The sequence below is a fragment of the Micromesistius poutassou genome (genome assembly GCF_964030765.1).
Source record: "Micromesistius poutassou genome assembly, chromosome: 13".
NCBI lineage: Eukaryota > Metazoa > Chordata > Actinopteri > Gadiformes > Gadidae > Micromesistius > Micromesistius poutassou.
The window spans coordinates 8,335,882-8,355,174 of record NC_140283.1 but is presented as its reverse complement, the minus strand read 5'-3'; the positions used below and the strand labels follow the sequence as shown (position 1 = coordinate 8,355,174).

The 19,293-nt window shown below is 46.2% G+C and overlaps 1 protein-coding gene across 4 annotated transcripts in view; it reads right to left on the bottom strand.

Moving 5' to 3' along the window:
• Window positions 1–2,633: 2,633 nt before the first annotated feature.
• Window positions 2,634–19,293, bottom strand: part of LOC311357382 (uncharacterized protein) — a 77,002-nt gene continuing 60,342 nt past the window's right edge. The window contains exons 28-46 of one of the 4 annotated variants that reach the window (XM_084477317.1): window positions 19,195–19,293; window positions 18,800–18,925; window positions 18,514–18,631; window positions 17,715–17,835; window positions 17,210–17,340; window positions 16,925–17,001; window positions 16,649–16,715; window positions 16,286–16,400; window positions 13,233–13,315; window positions 12,901–13,092; window positions 12,509–12,667; window positions 11,821–11,891; window positions 11,586–11,630; window positions 11,300–11,350; window positions 10,669–10,881; window positions 9,210–9,491; window positions 8,198–8,317; window positions 7,644–7,892; window positions 2,634–7,038 (exon numbers count right to left, since the gene is read on the bottom strand). The exon at window positions 19,195–19,293 is cut by the window's right edge and continues 45 nt beyond it. In XM_084477317.1, the coding sequence (XP_084333443.1) occupies window positions 7,647–7,892; window positions 8,198–8,317; window positions 9,210–9,491; window positions 10,669–10,881; window positions 11,300–11,350; window positions 11,586–11,630; window positions 11,821–11,891; window positions 12,509–12,667; window positions 12,901–13,092; window positions 13,233–13,315; window positions 16,286–16,400; window positions 16,649–16,715; window positions 16,925–17,001; window positions 17,210–17,340; window positions 17,715–17,835; window positions 18,514–18,631; window positions 18,800–18,925; window positions 19,195–19,293 (2,316 nt within the window). In that variant the 3' untranslated portion in view covers window positions 2,634–7,038; window positions 7,644–7,646. The remainder of the gene's footprint in view (window positions 7,039–7,643; window positions 7,893–8,197; window positions 8,318–9,209; window positions 9,492–10,668; window positions 10,882–11,299; window positions 11,351–11,585; window positions 11,631–11,820; window positions 11,892–12,508; window positions 12,668–12,900; window positions 13,093–13,232; window positions 13,316–16,285; window positions 16,401–16,648; window positions 16,716–16,924; window positions 17,002–17,209; window positions 17,341–17,714; window positions 17,836–18,513; window positions 18,632–18,799; window positions 18,926–19,194) is intronic. The other 3 variants (XM_084477318.1, XM_084477315.1, XM_084477316.1) reach the window with 3 other exon arrangements.

The following is a 19,293-nucleotide window of genomic DNA, read 5'->3' as shown; positions in this document are numbered from 1 at the left end:
AAATGCTTTTATTTGGATCCACATTTACAAAGAGGAGAAAAAAGATCCAAACATTTTGGGAAGAAATACTGATAATGTGACAGATAATGTGACATCAAGCTACAAGCCTTTGCAAGGCCTGCAAGATGAATTAAGTTATTAAACACTTAAGGATAAACAAAACATCTTTGCCTCCAGATTCTCATGCTACCTATGGTGGCTGATACAGAGCAGAATTTTGCCAATCTTTTGGCTTCCTTCTTTAGTAATCCCCCCAACCGCAGTCCTCTAACCACATTTTTGTGAATATGGCCTAAGCTTCCAAAGATTAATGATATAAGTTGACATTGGTAACCTAGTTGGCCTATACGACTCACCAGTGGCTGGTATTTCAGTAGCTTAGTGTAAAAACAGGTGTCCATATACAAATCGAAGCAACAGCCCACCTCAATAATGACTAGTTTTCAGAGTCTCATTTACAATGACAATGTCTGGAATGTTTGCCATGTTTTTAAAATAATCATTATCAGGTACATTGTGATGGAACCAAGATATTTTAACAGCACTATGCTTAAAGGTCTTACAGTCATGTCCTTGATTTATTTTTGCTAGATCTTTTGCAACCAGGTCAACCAATCGGCCATGCCTGGCCACATACAGTCCTTTGTAATGATGGCATCCATTTAGAATGTGCGCAACTGTTTCATTCTCCTGTTGGTTTTGATGGAATATGCAGTATGGGTTATGTTTTGACGGGTACCATATTGCTAGATTGTATTTTGTTGGAAGACATTGCAGTCAAGCTTTAACCATAAAGATCAAGATGTCCTCTGAAATGGAATAATTAGTTATTACAGAATGTGAAACAGAATTATCTGCGTAAGGCAGTGCAGCTAACTTCCCTTGTCATTTTAGGCTTGACCAGCACTGTGCGTTCCACGTAAGTCTGCGCTGGAGAAGAGAGGCTCTTGCGTGTTTGATTTGTAGATGTTGGGAGTTCTTGTCGTTCAGGATCGCTAGAGTGGAAATCTGCGGGTCCGTTATGATGTTGTCAGTGAGGGAAGCTGTCGCTCCGTCAGGGCCTTGCCAGGAGAGTTGTAATCCAGTGCGGTGGCAGAGATCGTTGAGATCGAGCCAGTCAGAGCGCACTCCAAATCCGACGGCCTTGATGTTGAATTTTCCATTTTGCTTCAGTTTGAACCCGAGGAACTGGGGTTCATTCTGGGAAGTGATGGGTATCTTGCACCGTTGTAGGTATAGAAACAATGATTTGGCGTGCTAGCCCCCTAACCGTCGGGTCGTCATTATTGGTCGGCATGTTCAGCAGATGACCTATCCTGGAGGAGGTATACACACACACACACACATCGTTGTTGTTGCTTGCTTTCCATCGACCACCCCAGAGGACTCGTTGGACGACCTTATCTGTTTTTGAATTCCCCGCCCTCCCCCGTCAGTTGGTGTTAAGCTGAAAGGAGGTGAGAAAGAGGTGTAGTCAGTAAAAACTAGGTCATATCACACATTCTCCTGATCCTATGTAAGAGCCACTACCCACACAACGCAATATGCGTTCATGAGCATGGTGGATTGATTCCAGTGTGAGGTAACGATGTCGAAATCGAGGAGCCACCAGGACACATGATCGCTGCAGGAGTGTGTTGAATACAGAGCCTGTCTGACGTCGCCACACACACACACACACACACACACACACACACACACACACACACACACACACACACACACACACACACACACACACACACACACACACACACACACACACACACACACAGTGCCAGTGACTAGTGTGTAGACAGATATGATTCATGCCATACTGTACCATCATCATCGCCATTGTGGAGTGTGGCTCTATTTGAACATTTTATAAAACAAACAGATTAAAAGAGATGTCAAATAAAACAAAACAAAAAAAAATAATAATAAAATAAACTGGATGTTAGAAACCAGAGCTGGTGTTGGCTGGCGTCATCGAGGGATTGCGCTGGACTCCGCTCAGCTGATGGAGGAAGGCATGGCTAACATCATGAGTCACGCTACACCGGCCTCCTCCTGACTCACAACATATTAGATTCAACACACCCTTCTGCAGTCCGAGATACTAGCCCATCTCTGATGACCGAGCAATAGAATTCTTGGAAAACAAGCCAGAGGAAGATGTATGGGTATTATACATCCATCCACCGCCAGTGTTCATTACCTAAAACGGATAAATTAAAAGAACACTTTCTTATACCAGCCAATACCACCACCCGGCACGTAGCTCTGGAATGTACATTCAGTTCCCCCCAGTGGATTATACACAGGCAGGAGATGGCTGCTAAAACGAGGTCAGCTCGATGAAATTATGAAATGTATGACGCAGATGATGAGCCTGCAGTGAATTGGTCGCGGGCGTTCACTTCATCACATGGGCATTCACTTAGTTACAGTTGTGAAGATCTAGCGAAGGGGTGGAGATAGGGTCTGGTAATGAGTCATCCTATTATCCCATGAAGGACCTGTGATCCTAATGGTCTCAGTGGCCTACTGGGAGCTTCTGATAAGGTGTGTCTCCCACTCCCCCGTATCTCTGGAAACGGAGAGAGACGGAACACACTTTATTTGGGGGGGGTGAAATAATCAGACTCAAGCACAATTGACAAACGTGATTTATTGAAAAGGGGAAAATTACTGTACATTTTTAATATGTTTATGCCTCCAAACATTACGAGTACAGATAAATAAAGCCTTAATATTTATTTAAAAAAATCATCTAACAAAAGAAAAAATCCACAGTCAATACTTCAAAAGTTCAAATTTTGTACATAAAACATATTTACAATTTTTTTTGTTCTGCCTTTTTTTGCTTTACAGATGAAATCAAAAGGAAACTATAATTGTACCTTCTTGTATTTAGTACAAACAACATTGTTAAAAAGCTTTGGCATACAGTGCAAAACTGTAAGGTCTAATGAGATTTGAAAGCATTTCATGACATTCTAGTGCATTTTCATTGGGAACATGATTGTTGACAAATTGAGAGATTTAATTATAGTCGTTTGGTTTGAATCCTCTCTCCGTTATGAAGGAGTTCATCGGTTGCTATGCAAGGCCTTGCGTGTGCATATACATGTATTGATACAGATAACGGAAAGTGCAGTTCTGAATTGAGCTCTAGACTGCTGCTACACTTTGACTGTGGGAGAAAACTGCGAAAATAAGAGTTGTGCAGGTTTGCGTGATGGTTAATACAATCTTGAAGTCCCTTGTGTCACAGCGATTAGCACCCAATCCTCCTCGAAATCCCACATATAAAAACTGCTGCTTTTTAATCTTTTTTTGCCAAAATCGGCATTAGAATTATTTACACTCATCTTTACAAAACTGTAACAAGTAACCCTCCCACCTGCTCTTAAAAACTTATAAAAGAGTTAAAACAAAAGGTGGACTCTGTCTGGATTTCAAAAGCGTTGTGAGATGGTTGTGTATTGATCATCAGATGGGTTATGACTGGCCACAAAAAAGAAAGATATTTGCCAATTAAAAATTTATGTAAATAAGATTCCTTGATCCATATTTCAAACACACTTTCAAATAAATAAGAAATTTGACTCATACAGGAGCTTGCATTTCAGACCATTAATACAAATTAGCTGTTTGACGTTTTTAGTGGCCGGTTACACAACGGCTCAGAAGGCCATGTTCTCCTCTATAGTGCCATCTGTCGGTCAGATTGAGAAGACAGGTTCACTGCTCAGAACTCTAGCCGTCCCTCATTCACAGTGATGCACTGTCTTTGAAATCGATCACCAAAGACATTTCATCAGCATAATGAAACACCCCCAAATTAAATACACATCTACCATAATAAATGTGTTTAGTGATGTAACTTGAATGTATGAAAAAAAATATATATATATATTTTCTGGATCTCAACACCCTCGTCTCATAACCCTCGTTGTCATTTAGAATCCCTGATATCATTTATAATATCCCACCAAAGACCGCACTTCAATTTTGTGGTTCAATTTGTATGTATCACCCAAGGGCCTTGGATCAATGCTGTGTGCTAGGCTCTTAGTTTTACACAAATCTGCTCCTTTCAGCAGAGAGATCTTTGGATAAGAGGTGGCTAGGGAACATATTCCTATCTTTAAGACTGCAGGGGCTAAAATGTCCAACATCACTCACCCTGGCAAGGATACATGAAGAGGAGAGAGATCAATGCGGTGCAAATATACAGCTCCCTGTTGCAATCTCCCACAGACTTTAGAGGAGACCAGCCCACCTCCAGGGATCCCTAGTGTGTGTGTGTGTGTGTGTGTGTGTGTGTGTGTGTGTGTGTGTGTGTGTGTGTGTGTGTGTGTGCACTTGCAGAAACATCACAAGAACAGGCTGTGGAGGATTCGTGGGTGGGGTTGGGGGGTGGGGGGGGTAAGGGTTGGTTCAGAGAGGATTTTGCTTTTGGCTTAGCTAGCTTCCTAAAATACATTTTATTCAAGGTTGTTCAGAAGTAACTTCCATCTGTATTTCCTTTGACAATGCTCTCTTTACTGTCTTGACTTGACACATTGTTTTATTTAAATAAACCGGATTAGGACCAAAGAACAAAGATAAAAACTTTTACATGAGCAGGCGGATCAAAAATTTATAAAAAACAATAAAATTGAGTATTGCCATACACAAACCCAACACCAACAATGTTTTTTCCCCCCAGAAATCAATCTGAACACGTACACAAAAAAAAAATAGTAAACTAATCGATTGTCTTGCATTTAGGCACCGGGAACACACTGGGGCTTTGCTGCAATATTGGAAAACGTAAGTGTACTTCAATCTAAAGTGCTTTAAATAAACCTTTTTTGGTAGCCCTCATCTTGATCGTATTGCATCGCAGTGACATAACAAAAGCTGGGGGGAGAGACAGAGAGAGAGAGGGAGAGAGGAACAGAGGGAAGAGAGAGTCCTGCTGCATTGCACATTTTCACACGTGGTGATATCGGTGAGGCCAGAGCAGCAACCGAGGCCGCCGCCACTTTGTTTTTAAACCTAATGGCACCAGAGGTACCACTTTGTATTAAACACAATGCCAACATTGATTTCTGAGTCCTATACCGGCCGGTAGATCCATTTGCTCAGACTGTGATCATCAGTGTGGAGAGAGAGACAGAGAGGGAGGGAGGGAGGGAGGGAGGCAGGCAGAGAGTGAAAAGCAGCCGATTGGGGAAGACGTGGTCAATAGCTCCTGTCTTTATAAAGAGATCCTTCCATGAGAGACAGGGAGACCAAGAGAAGGCGGCGCATTCCTTGCCTGGCATGCTAGATTGAGGTGGCGAGAGTTCATTCATTTGGGGATTGACTTGACAAGATGGGACATGTATTGTAATTAACACTTGCTGGTGTATACTTGGGACCAGCAGCCAAGCAGTGGCTGAAGGCAGTTAGTGGTTCCATGAGTTTGTCTAAGGCTTTCCCTCTAACACGGTCCATCACACGCTTGGTAGCTATTTAATTAATGCCTGGCCAATGCTTGGAAACGAGATCAGTTAATCACCCAAAAAGAGAATCATGGGAAAGTGAGTTTTAATGTGGATAAAAACTCTGCCAGAGGAAATGTAAAAGGGGGGGAAAAAGGAATATGGGTAAATGGATCAGGGTCCCGAAGAAAGTCTTTGGCCAGACGTCCATCTCTTGATCTCTTCTTCAATGCAATTCAAAGATATGATCCCTCATTCAACACATCCCTTCATCCCTGGGTCATTGATAAGTCATGTCTCTTTCCCCCATCGTTTATATTTTTGCTAACCTTGCAACCTCTGACCGACCACACACACACACACACACACACACACACACACACACACACACACACACACACACACACACACACACACACACACACACACACACACACACACACACACACACACACACACACACACACACACACACACCTCATTTAACTACAAAGTGGGTGGGAAGAAAATAACGCTTCAGTCTTTCAAAAAAGAAAGAAGACAAAAACGATTGAACACAGAATCCATATCTCACGGCGAGCTCTTTCCTAACTATTGCAACCCTGGCAACCAATCAGAATATACAAAAGAAAACATGCTAGTACTTATTGTGGTAATGCAGAGGGAAACCTCACGGTTGGCAATAGCAACAGAGACAAGAAAAGTGGTGGTTAGGATATTATTGCTTCTTCCTAAAGCTGGACAGTTGCTATGTTCACTTCTTTCAATCCTTTGGAAGACTTGAGGATCAGCACCGATGTTCATCACTCCCTTCTTGAGGAGGAACCCAAGAAAAAAGAATAAAATCTGCTTGTTCTACTTCATGCTGCACATGCTGTATTTCTTTTTTTTTAATCTGCTGGTGCTACGGTCTGGTTCCACCTCTCCCAGTCATCATCATCCCAGTTGCAGAACTGAAAAGGTCTGTGGTCTTGTTACCAGCCACTCTTTTTTCTTTGTTTAAAAGTCTGGGGACCTGAGACACACACGCACACACACGCACACATTTACACACACACACACACACACACACACACACACACACACACACACACACACACACACACACACACACACACACACACACACACACACACACACACACACACACACACACACACACACACACACACACACACACACACACACGCGCGCGCGCGCGCGCGCGCGCGCGCACGATAAACTTCCATCAGGTCTCATCGTTTCAACCGGGGCAGAGTGGTCCGGGGGTGGGGGGAGGTGCGGGTCAGTCCAGAAGAGACGTTCTGTGTGGCGGGGGGCTAGAAAGTGCGTGTGGCCTTGTGCTACCTGTGCTACGATGGTCCGTTGAGAAGGAGCACGAGCTGTAGAGTAGATGTGCCTTGCTCAATAGACCTCCCTGGCGCTCTCCACGGAGAGGACAGAGAGGAAGGTGCTGTCCACAGACTGATGTCTTCAACGCTGGAGGTGGTGGTCTTCTCTCTCCGTTCCGCACCGCCCCTCCATCAGCAGAAGATGACCTCTCCGTCGTTGTGGGGTTCAGACATCACCAGGGCCTGGCCTTCCAAGAGACGGAGGAACCAAGAGGAGAGCATTTACAGGTCAGGTCGTAATGTGGTGGGTCGGGCTAACCGTCGCACTGGTTCCTGCTAAAGACTGCATGGGATCCGGGATAGTTCCTAAATGCTGATGTTTAGTGTGTAATCTGGGATCCAGCAAGCCTACTGTGTTACAGCAGACCCTCTGGGGGGAGACGGCACAGAGCCTGGGAAGCCAAAAGCTGAAAGGGTCGTGGTCATGCCTTGGTTCCTGTGATATTCCACAGAGGGGAAGCTCATCACGTGGGTGGATAAAGCTTTCAAAAGGGGATTTTAATGAGTGTATTTTTATAGTGGCCAGTCTACCCAGTGTACATGTTTGGTCTTAATCGTTTTTGTATAGTTAACTAGAGCCGGCCACGGATGGGTTCACCGTTAATAGCCAATTTCCCGCTTACAGATCCAGAAGCATGATTTGTTAAAAAGAGCATGAAGCAAAAAAAATAAAAATGAGACGCCTTGTTCACGGGAGTTTTGCACTGATTCCTCTAAGGTCTGGCTCGTGAGTCTAACCCAAGTGGAACTAAAACATGGACGGCTGATTGAATGGAAGAGTTTTTCTGTTTACGTTTTAAGTGGTACCTGTCTCTTCCTGCTCTCCTCCTTTCCCCTTCTTCTTCTTCTCCTTCTTGCCCTTGGTCTTGGCCAGCTGCAGCAGTCGGTTGGGGAGCTGGGGATCCTTGTCCCCTCCCTGGGTCTTGGAGGACGAGGAGGTGGAGGAGGAGGAGGAGGAGAAAGGGTTGAAGTTCTTGCCCATGCGCTTGGATCCTATGCGCAGGAAGGGCTCTTTGGTTGGTGCTGAGGAGGAGAGCTCCACCTATAACAAAGGGGCATTGTTGCGTTTTAAAAGCCAGGTGTACACAATAGATACAAGACACACAGAAGACTCCCATTTCCTCCTGTGGCACAATGGAATGAGTCACTATAATAAACAAAGGAAAGTGAAATTAAAAACACTAAATCCTGGTAGACTGTGTGATGCCATTAACTTGAACTCCCCCATTCCCTAGCGGCATTCATTTATTTCCCAGTCTATATCGGGCTGATGGCTACACACGACTCCTTTGTGGCTGACTTTCCCGGGCATGAGACCGGGCAGGGCAGTGGGCTGCCGGGCTGTACCTCTTTGGCGGCTTCTGGGGCTTCTCTGGACTCCTGGTCCAGGGAGCTGGAGCTGTGGAAGCGCAGGGATTCTTCTGAGGTGGAGGAGGACGTGCGCTGGAACTTCTGCAGCGCTCCGGACTGCAGACAGGGGAGGGGGAGGGGGAGGCGGAGGCGGGAGTGAAGGGACATTTTAAAGCAGAGGCCGGAGGGGAAGGGATGGGGACTCTGGGACACAATTATTTAACACTTAAGCCTCCGGCATTTCTTTGGAACATTTCGTCGGGTGGCCATGGTTGAAAATGGCCGAAGGAAATGTCAGGCTTCGACAGTCGAAGCCTGACACACACACACACACACACACACACACACACACACACACACACACACACACACACACACACACACACACACACACACACACACACACACACACACACACACACACACACACACACACACACACACACAGTATAAAGTTGTATGGACTTTTTTCTGCCTTTATAGACCTGACAGTGAAGCGAGACAGAGGAGTGGGTTGAAGGGAGAATAAGGGAGAGGGAGAATGAAATGTTGCGTAGGATCACAGGTGGGAATCAAACCTTGTTCACTACGCGACGTGTTGCCTATGTGCTCAGCACACTAGTGACTGTAGTTAACAAGTTGCCAGTTTCTGTCTCTTTAAATGCCTCCGTCAAGCTACCATATGTATACTGCCTGAGCAACTCTTCTCTATTTTGGCACCGTAGTGGTGGAACAAGCTCCCTGCCGATGTCAGGACCGCAGAGTCGCTCACCAGCTCCCACAAAAGACTCAAGACTCACTAGTGCAGAGTTCACCTGTGGCGCATTTCCACCGACGGGTACGCTGCGGACCCAGCACGCCTCAGCTCAGTAGTGAGGGTGCGGTATAGCCCAGCTCGGTTACGGCACGCGTTTCCACCGCCGCCATTACCCTTATGGTATGGCGCACAATGAACAAAGAGCAACAACGTAGGACGTCCAAGAAGAAGTTTGCACATCCATACGCTCACCTCCTCACTCCTCAGGGCCTCCAGCCTCTCCGTCTCCCGGCGCAGCGCCTCCCTCTCGCGCTCCAGCCGCCGCTGCGCCTCCCGCAGCCGCTCCAGGTCCCGCTGGTAGTCCTCCTTCCTCCTCTGCAGCTCCTCCCGCTCTTCCTCCAGGGCGGCGTGGGCCTGCGACGTGGCCTCCTCCTCCGCCTGCAGCCGCGCCTCCCGCTCACCCAGCACCTGCTCCCGCGCCTCCCACTCCCGCTCCCGCCGCCGCCGCTCCTCCTGGTGCGCCGCCTGCTGCTTCTGGAGGCCGGAGAGGAGGAGGAGGAGGAGGAGGAGGAGGAGGTGGTGGTGGGGGTGAGTTCTGGGATTGGTATTATCTGGCTGACTGTGTAACTGTATTTATTTTTTAAAGCAGGGGTGTGAGCTACATAAAAAGCATAAAATCCCTCCGTTCAGGCCGTCCTCCGATGCCACGCCCCCAAAACATGTGCCAGCTTTAGCGGTAGGTTTGCCTGGCCCTATGGAAGACTCCAGTCATGCGCAATGAATACAGAGTGCGCACAGGGAGGCAGTTCACGATCACCTTGTTTGATGGACAATATAATGTCCCTGAAATAATTACGATAAATTAAATGAAAATAAATCTTAAGACCATTTTAAGCCCACTGATACAATGATAATAGCATAATAATGTAAGTACACCCTTTCAAATAGCAATTTGCTTTTTTTCATTTCTTAAGACTATTCAGTCATTATAATTGCAATTTAAATTATTATAATTTATTTATTTGCTGAGCTAAAAAGACAGATTCAAAGCCAAACCTCGCACAGCCTGGAGTAAACAAGCTGATGATCGGTTTGTGGATGAGGCGGATTATGATTATTAAGTAGGTGTGCAGTCCTTAATAAATCCATGTTTTGGATGTTGTTTCCCAGTTCGATAACTAAAAGTAGCCATCACTTATTTTGATAAAGTTAGTAACCAAAACCAAACGGGTTGCAATACAACTGCACACGTCATGTTGTTAAAAGCAACCTATGTTCGCGCCCCCGCAGTGCAATTAAACATCTGCTTGCAATGCAGACTGCTATCGAGGTGATTGATCAATTCATATTGGTCGATAATGTAATCATCATGACAAGCCTACATGCAGGAGGCCAGATGGGAAAACAAACAGGCAATCAAAATATTTTCAGCAAATATTGATCTGTTTTTTCGGTGTATATATCATTATTAGTGTTAGTATTACCATAATATGTTTTTTCCTTAACTCAAAACTATTCAGCAACCAACCACCTAGAAACCCACTCCAAAGTTAGCGAGATAGAAATCTAGGACAACTCACTCAAAGCCGGGGCTCTAAATCATGCACACGGTGGACAGGCCTACACCACAGACCGCTGGCCGGTCGAACGGAGATCCCCCTCGAGACAAAGGGAGAAGACTACTAGGACAGACAGGGGGCACTCGGCGTACCTGCAGGCTGGCCGCCTCCTGCCTCTGCCTCTCCAGGCTCCTCTGCTTCTCCTGCTCGATCAGCGAGGAGGGCCGCGAGGAGGAGGAGGAGCCCGAGGCCTGGGACAGGGAGGAGGAGGAGGAGGAGTTCCTGGAGGGCGGCTGGGCGGCCAGGCGCTCACTGAGGGCCAGCCTCTGGTCCTCCACGAAGCTGTCCTGCTGCACCACCACGGCCTGGAGGGGGAGGGGCCAGGAGGGAAGGGGCGGGGTTAAGATAGACTTGTGATAGAAGAGTAAGCCAAGACGAGGAAGAGCATTCTGGGGATTGTGTTGAAGATAAAAAAGAGGAAAAGAGGCAGGTTTTGTTTTTTTTATGCAAAGCTGAACACAGGGGAAAAAAGAACGGAGAGACAGGTGATAAAAGTTGAGTTATCTGGATGAGAATAACCTTAGAGGAAGTGTGTGTGTGTGTGTGTGTGTGTGTGTGTGTGTGTGTGTGTGTGTGTGTGTGTGTGTGTGTGTGTGTGTGTGTGTGTGTGTGTGTGTGTGTGTGTGTGTGTGTGTGTGTGTGTGTGTGTGTGTGTGTGTGTGTGTGCGTGCGTGCGTGCGTGCGTGCGTGCGTGCGTGCGTGCGTGCGTGCGTGCGTGCCTACCTGCAGCGATGTCAGCAGATTATAGAGATTCCCCACACTGTGCTGGACCTGCTGGTATTAAACAGCGTTAGCATACATCTTCACAACAACAAAGGGAAATGGTTCACTGAAGCCGTTGGGAAAGCTGCTTGATCATCTATTTGTACATGTTTGGGGTGAAGCGGCCCCACTAATCCCCATCCTCAATGAAGACGAACACTAAAGACGGACTCCAGTGGCATCTGACCACTGTGAACTTAAGCCGGAGCCATGGGAGTAGAGCTCAGCCGTGGCGCAAAACACTAACCTCATTGTTTCTCTTGAGCAACATCTGAAGGCTGGTGTTTGCTCCCTGTGGGGCAAACCAAACACACACATCAACACGCTGTAGCGATCGCTAATGACAAGCACACCCGGCACCGCACTGTAACAATCTCAGATCCTGGTCACGACACATGATGCTGTATCGTTTTGAAGACCACATTACACAACGGCCGGTGATATTAATTATTACACCCAAACAAACACACGCACACACACACCTTCTTCAGCACGCTGTCTGACTCAGTCCTGCGAAGGTCAAGTGCGTCATCTCCTTCTTCTTTCTCTCCGCCTGGGTGCGAAAGAAAAGAGAGGGAGAGAGAGGGAGAGAAATAGGGAGAGAGAGAGAGTGGGAGAGAAAAAGAGAGAGAATGCGTCATTCCCCATCAAAGCTGCTAGTGGCGGCTCCAGCTGTTAGCAAGTATGCACCTGTTGCAGTCTTCCTGCAGGAGACCAACATAAGGCCCTGAGCCTGGAATACTGGAGCAGCCATAGATTCACTTAGGCTACTGACAATGACCAGCAAGCCAAACAGCTTTCCACCTAATTGATGATACTTGCATTCTCTTCGAGAGATTTATTCTTATTTAAACTGTACTTCTATGGGAAATTGCTAACGATAAAATGTCCCATTTATATATTTATTTTCCTCCAAATATATACGCGGAAATATATAGACAGGCCTTGATTATCTTTTAGTTGCTGTTTCTGCTGTTCTATGTGCCAGTGTGTGCCAGGGTCTTAAGTATTTGTCTAAGTATGTCTATAGGAGAGGAATGTAGACGTGTGTGTGTGTGTGTGTGTGTGTGTGTGTGTGTGTGTGTGTGTGTGTGTGTGTGTGTGTGTGTGTGTGTGTGTGTGTGTGTGTGTGTGTGTGTGTGTGTGTGTGTGTGTGACAAAAGGTCTTACTCTTGCTGCTGTTCATCTGATGACTGTCGAAGCCTCCGAACGTCTCAGCCCTCCTGGGCAGGCAGACCGGTCCTACATTGCCCCCTGTCAGGCAGATGGTGGTACTGCCTCCCGCTCCTCCTCCCACACTGCTGTTCACCAAGGTATGCAGAGACTCCACTATTGTTAGGAAAAGAGCAAGAGCGGGGGAGGGAGACAATTGATTAAATTGGCTTGGAATCAGATAGTAGCTCACAAGATTGGAGTAGATTTTTGGCTCAATTGGATTGAACACTGTGAAAGCGCTGTAACAGTTTGGACTTTTGGGAGATTCCACTGGGAGATGTGTGGCTGAGTGGCGCAGTGTTCAGCAGATTAACACATTTTAAATCGCTCTTTCCACCCACACACACCTTCCTTCAAGGCGTCCTTAATGATGGGCTCTCCCTTGGTGACCTCGTCGGGCGTGGCCCTGAACAGCATGCGCTCGCCGAGGGGCGGGCTGCCCTCGTCCAGGGCGGGGCTACAGTCACAGAGGTCCTTGAAGATGTTCACCTTCTCCTTCAGAAGGGCCACGATCTGCTGGTCCTTGAGCCTCAGGAGCTCTGGAAAGACCATGCACGCACTATGTTTGTGTGGGGTTTGTTGTCCACGGTTTCTGTGTTCTTTATTTTGCTCGTAGTGGAGGGGTCGAATATTATTGATGTTATTAAACGGATGTCTCTTCTATGCAAAGAGTCTGTACCTCTGCTCTCCTTGGCCCTGTTCTCCTGCTGTCTCCGGTCCTCCTCCGTCTCGCTAGGAACCCCTTCATCCTCCTCCTTCTCTCTGTCCGGCACACGTCAAACCAAACGGAGGGGGGGTTAGGATTGCGGCACCCAGACATGCACACATGAACAACGTGAAGAAGAAGTAAGTAATTCATTCAGCAGCCCATCGACAGATCCCCCACAGACCCACAGAACTGGGTGCCAATCTGACCCAGGCATCACACCCCACCAATTGTTCAACCTAGAGAGGGTGTAGGCGGGTTTGTGATTGGACTTTTCTGTATACACCTTTTTGTATGTTTAACTTGGAAAAAAGGTCATGATTCGAACGTATGCAATATCCCCGCCCTTGTCATGTGTTTTGAAAAACTGTGTTTTGTGATTAATTTAAAATAACGATGGCAGAGGACATAATAATAGGAGACGACACATAATGAGAGAGTAGCACATAATGGGAGACAAGAGTGACAAGAAGAGAGTCCACCATGTAGCAGGATGGCATTGGTTGCTGAGGTATCCTGCAGGAGGCCGCGAATAGAGTACTGATCATTACATCTTGGCTCCATGATCTATTTGGGACACCAGACCAGACCATGCTTTGAACTATCCTCTTCATTTGGCGAGCCAGCCAGGAGTGATGAAGAGAGCTACATCAAGAGAGTTTAACTTATTTATTTGGTGAGCCGAACCAGACAGTCAGATAACTCCAGACACATAACCTGTGTCTAGCCAGAAGAGCGAGCTGAGTTTTAAATAAGTCTACACAGTGTTGGTATAATGTTAAAAATTTGCATTGGTAGTCGTAATTGCTAATTATTTTAATCAGTTTCCGAGGTTATTACATAGTTGTGTTCATACCCTAACTCCTATGCGTGTTTAGTCTCAGCACAGTTGTTTTCTATCTTGCGTTTTGTATCCTTAATTTTCCTCCACCTGAGGGTAGATTGAATATTTAAAAATAGTCAAGTTTGGACCAGCTGCACATGGCCACTGTGTGGCCACAATGGGAAGCACGAGCAGAAAAAAGGTTGAGACAAAAGAAAGCAAAGCAGATGAATCGACCCAACATGCCACCGCCACCCCTCTACCAAAACACATCCCCACAAAGCCGCTGCCAGGTACCCACGCCTGGATTCTATGAAAAACCACACACCCCAAATGGTGGTAGAGGAACATCCAGGACTACACCAAGAGCAGCTCACCAAACAACCGCCCCACCCACACTTCAACATAACAGACGGCCCTGACCCATTCCAGAGAGGACGCAAAGGCATGGAAAAAGGAACCGACAACACCCCCGCCCAAATGGAAAAATAGAAGTCTTACAGATGATGACAGCCTAGAAGAAGACAAAGAAGAAGTGAAGGCACTGGCCATCATCTTAAAGGGTCGACCAAGTACGATGCAACTGTTCAAAGCCGCCAATGACGATAGATAGATAGAAATGAACATAAGAAATAGCAAACAGCGGACAATGCTCTGAAGCGGGAAGAAGGATTAAGCAGTGGTGTACAGGGGACTGACAGACATGGCACTAGAAGTACAGCGAGGCATCAGCCAAGCCACCAACAAAGTGGTAAAAGAGTCAGGACAGCCACTGGCAATACTGGAGCAGGGCAAAAACGTGAAGGCGGGGAGAAACAAGGACGAAGCAGGCCCGGGGGCCAGCACAGGCCCAGGAGAGACCGGGTTGTCCGGTCCAGATGTTGCTGACTACCAGGATGAGTCCCGAACACAGAATGGAATGGGTCTGCACCAGCTGCCATTGATCGGGAGAGAGCCACCAGTCTAAAAGACAACGCTTCAGGGGTCTTGTCATCTTCTCTCTTTACACTGGTGCCACCCTATTCAGTGTAAGCATGGGATCCCAACCTACATTGGTTTGTGACCAGGAGGAAGCAGCAGGGAGTAGGAGCTCCTCATGACAGCAGCAGAGACCAGCAGAGCGACAGCAGTAGAGACCAGCAGAGCTACAACAGAGACCAGCAGACCGATCGCAGCCGAGACAAGCAGAGCGACAGCAGCAGAGACCAGCAGAGCTATAGCAGCAGAGACCAAGAGAAGAGACCAGCAGAGCGACAGCAGTAGAGACCAGCAGAGCGACAGCAGCAGAGACCAGCAGAGTGACCGCAGCAGAGACCAGCAGACCAACAGCAGACACGGCACTAGAGCAACACCCACTTTGCTTGTTTGATTCCCCTTGGGAATGAATAATAAGGAGGCAGGAGTGCTTATTTGTTTGTCAGGATGGGGAAATTAAGCCACAGTCAACAGAGGCATGGTTCACATTTTGAGTGGGGTGTACTGAGCCTTTGGAGTGAGTTTCGGCTGAGACCGAAGCGGGGGGACTTTGTTTTTGAAGGAAGCTTTAGACAGACTAGGTTGCATTGACCAATGCATTGCATGTTTGATAGGGTCATAACTTTTAATACACAAAGAATAAGGACTTGCATTGTATTATAAACAACCTCTTCTACAGATAGGATGGGTGAGAAGGTTTAGAACGTATGCATAGTTGCATGCATGCATGTTTAGGAGTATGTTTTGGTGACTTTTTAGTTGTATAAGTAGTTGTATTTTAGTGACTTGACTGAATTTTATTTTTTAAACGTTTGTTTTTGGCAAATTAAATTTTTTTCAGATAAAGGACGGGTGTTTTCTTTCAAGTATATTTTAGATGATGATTAGTGAGACTTTGGTGAGGATTGGTGAAACTTGAAAACTGCACCCTACTTTGTACTATCCTGTCTTCTTCAAACGCATATTGATATAGTACAGATCATACAACTTCACTCTTTTGTCAAGCAGTTTTAAATACACGTTTGTGTACCATTCACACCCGTTGACGACATCCATACATTAGTCATTGTCTTAAAGACTAAAAGTAGCATTTTCATGATCGTCATCACTGGATATTTGACACACTTTGAAATGCTAAGAGAATTGTGAATATGTACAAAGTTATAAGCCAACGGCAAAAAAATCAAATGACAACAGAAACACACTAGAAGCAGTCCTATCTTCTTACATGCAGTGCATAGCTTCCTGTATGATGCTCTTCCAGGTGTTGCGTTCGTCTTTGCTGCTGGCCAACACATTCACCATCTCAGGGTTATTGGTGCCGGCCGTGATCAGGAACAGACCTGGAGGGAGGCACAGACACGGCTTTGTAAGAGACACTCACTGCTGGATTTCCTGGCAGTACACCCACAGTAGAGATCTGGGAGGAATTCACATCTATCTGGTCCACATATGTTGCAGATGTGAAAGGATTTCTGGCTACACGCACTACAGATTTACAAAAATAAAAAAATGCATTTCTGTAATCATTTAATCTGAGATTTAAGTTTATTTATTAGATGTTCTAGCAAAAGGTTCAGCATGTACAGACCTCTCTCTTCGTTGGCCACCTCCCTTACAATGAGCTTCTGAATGGAGATGACAGTGGAGCGCTGGTCCTGAGGGACACAGGGCATGACAGAATGTCAACGTGTTGAAAAGAGATGAACATTAACCGACACATTGACGTGAAAAATCAAACAGCATCACATTCTGGATGACTGCTTGAATCTGTGGGACCTTAGATTCCTCCTAAGAGATTCCCTGTATGATGGCTTGAAATTGCGTCATCAAAAGAGAGTGTAGACCCGTTTGCCTCCCAACTCACCAGGGAGGCGAAGACATACTTCTGGTCCTTCTCCTGCAGAAACACCAGCACGTCTGATAGCAGCATGGCATGGACATCTGCACACAGGGAACAGAGTCAAACTAGGCCATATGTGCGCAAGCGCGCATGCACACACAAAAATAAAGTAAAGAAGGAGAGAAAAAGAGAAAAGCGCAAAAAGGAAAGAGAAATTCAAGAAAGAAATAGAAATAATTGTAAAAAAGGATTGTAACCAACAAACCACACAAATGCACAATGTGAGGCTGAGGGAGAGAGAGTGCAAACCTTTGAGTCGCCCTGCAGCGTTCTTCAGCTGTAAAGTGCCGTCGTGCAGCAGTCGGCGCCCCCTAATGAGGTCCTCCTTAGCAAACATCTGACCGCTTTTCATCCGCATAATGGATTTACTGTCGGTGCGACTGTAAACACACACACATAAGGAGGGCAAACATTATTAAAAATTTGATGCATCGTCCGCTGCGGCTGTCACTCACTGTCACTGAGATATGTTTTACCCAACGTTACTTCATCGTCTTCCGAGCACAAAGCGCTGCTTTTCTGAGCAAAGCATCGCTAACTTGAACAGCGTGTTATGGTTTACTTTTTCATTTAACTACAGCCACATTTATAAAGTGAAAATGTAAGTTCCCTATTCTGTGATAAAAGACTTTCACACCCCTAGTTTCGGTTCCTGTGGAAACAGGGGAACTGCTGTGCCAAAGGTGAAACGAGAGCCACTGATGCATCTTGGTTTCAGCGTCGCTTGACGCTCTGCACAGGCGCAGCCACTCACCTATAGACCTCCCGCAGCCTCGTCTTCTTCTCCTGCTCGTTCACCTTGCTGTCCACGGCCGCGATAAGCTCCTTCACGCAGCGCAGTGCCTCAGACACACAGGCGTGGTCCTCGTCCGTGTCTGTTGTGCGGGAGAGGAGAAGAGGTTACGGGCCGCCCAGTCGCATTAGCCTCACGTCTGTGTATCAGCACACTGCTCGCAATGCCCCCAGACGCTCGAAACATGGGAGTAAAAGGAGCTGCACGGTTATGAGACATTATTTATTCATGTTTCATAATTCACTATCTATGGCGTCTACTGTGTATCACGCAAAAGCTGATTTGTAGACGTTTGTTATTTGACTTTAATCTGGCAGTCGTACATAATCTGATTTATTTATGTCTGATATGATAAAGAAGAGCTTCTAGGGGGAGACGTCACAGAGCCTGGGTCGAAAACCAGGACCTCAAGTGGCGAAGTAACGCTTTGCTTCCTGCTTGGTTCTGCATTCTAAGATAACAAACTAGTGCGTAGCAACACAATAGGTCAAAACAAATATGGAGCAAAAGAGTGGAATCCCCCATTCACTGAGTTTACTTTAATGATAAATGATCATTAAATGATCATGTCTTCAGTCTGATTTGTGAGACTAATGTTTTGTAATTCTTATCCTTTTTATTTTGTACATTAACTGCAACCTTTTGGGAGATCGCAAAATTGTTGAGTATAAAAGAAAATATCCCCAAATTGCAACGACAAATATTTAGTAATTCATCAGTCCATCACTGTGTGAGTGAGCGTGTTCCTCGCCACACTTGCCTTTGGTGTGCTGCAGTATCCTCTGGATCAGAACCGGGTACTTGGTAATCCTCTGTGTCACCAGCAGAACACACTCTGGGATGCTGAGCCGCCGCACGATACTGCTGCTCATGAGCCTCTGTCAGAAACACACAGGCCGATTGAGCTCCTTTGTGACCGTGATAAAATGAGTGAACATAGCATGGCCTCATTTAATGGTCAAGACTGTGTACTCTGGATGGATCAGAGTGCAATGGTTCTAGTCAATAGTTAAATAACAGCCTTAGTGTTACAGGTGTGTGCATACCTTGATCAAGGCCTGAAAGCGTTTGTCTTTGGCGTGGAGTTCTTTGTAGAGGTTGACCGCTTCGTTGTGGCGGCTGCAGAACTTTCCATAAACCTTCTTCATGCGATCAGCATTGCAGCCCGAAAACTGGAGAAAACGACGTTGGTAATATCAAAGTTGTTTTTCACATCAAGCTCATCTGTGTCAATGTTATGTTATAAAACTCAGTCACTAATACAAATTTTTATCACAAACATTTTTCATCTATAATGACTTATGCTGTTGTCATTTAAAATCCCATTTGGACATTTTCCCAGCCGGTTCCAACTGGATACAAAACACATTCAACTATTATGTATACAGTCAACATCTGCTCTAGATCCCACACATTACACAAGCAGTGGTTCTCCGCTGACCTGGTTCACCAGGATGTCTCCGATGCTGTGGATCAGGAAGCTGCTGGGGCCTCGACCCTCCACTTGGGAGGTCCTCTTGCGCTCCAGCAGCAGGTTGAG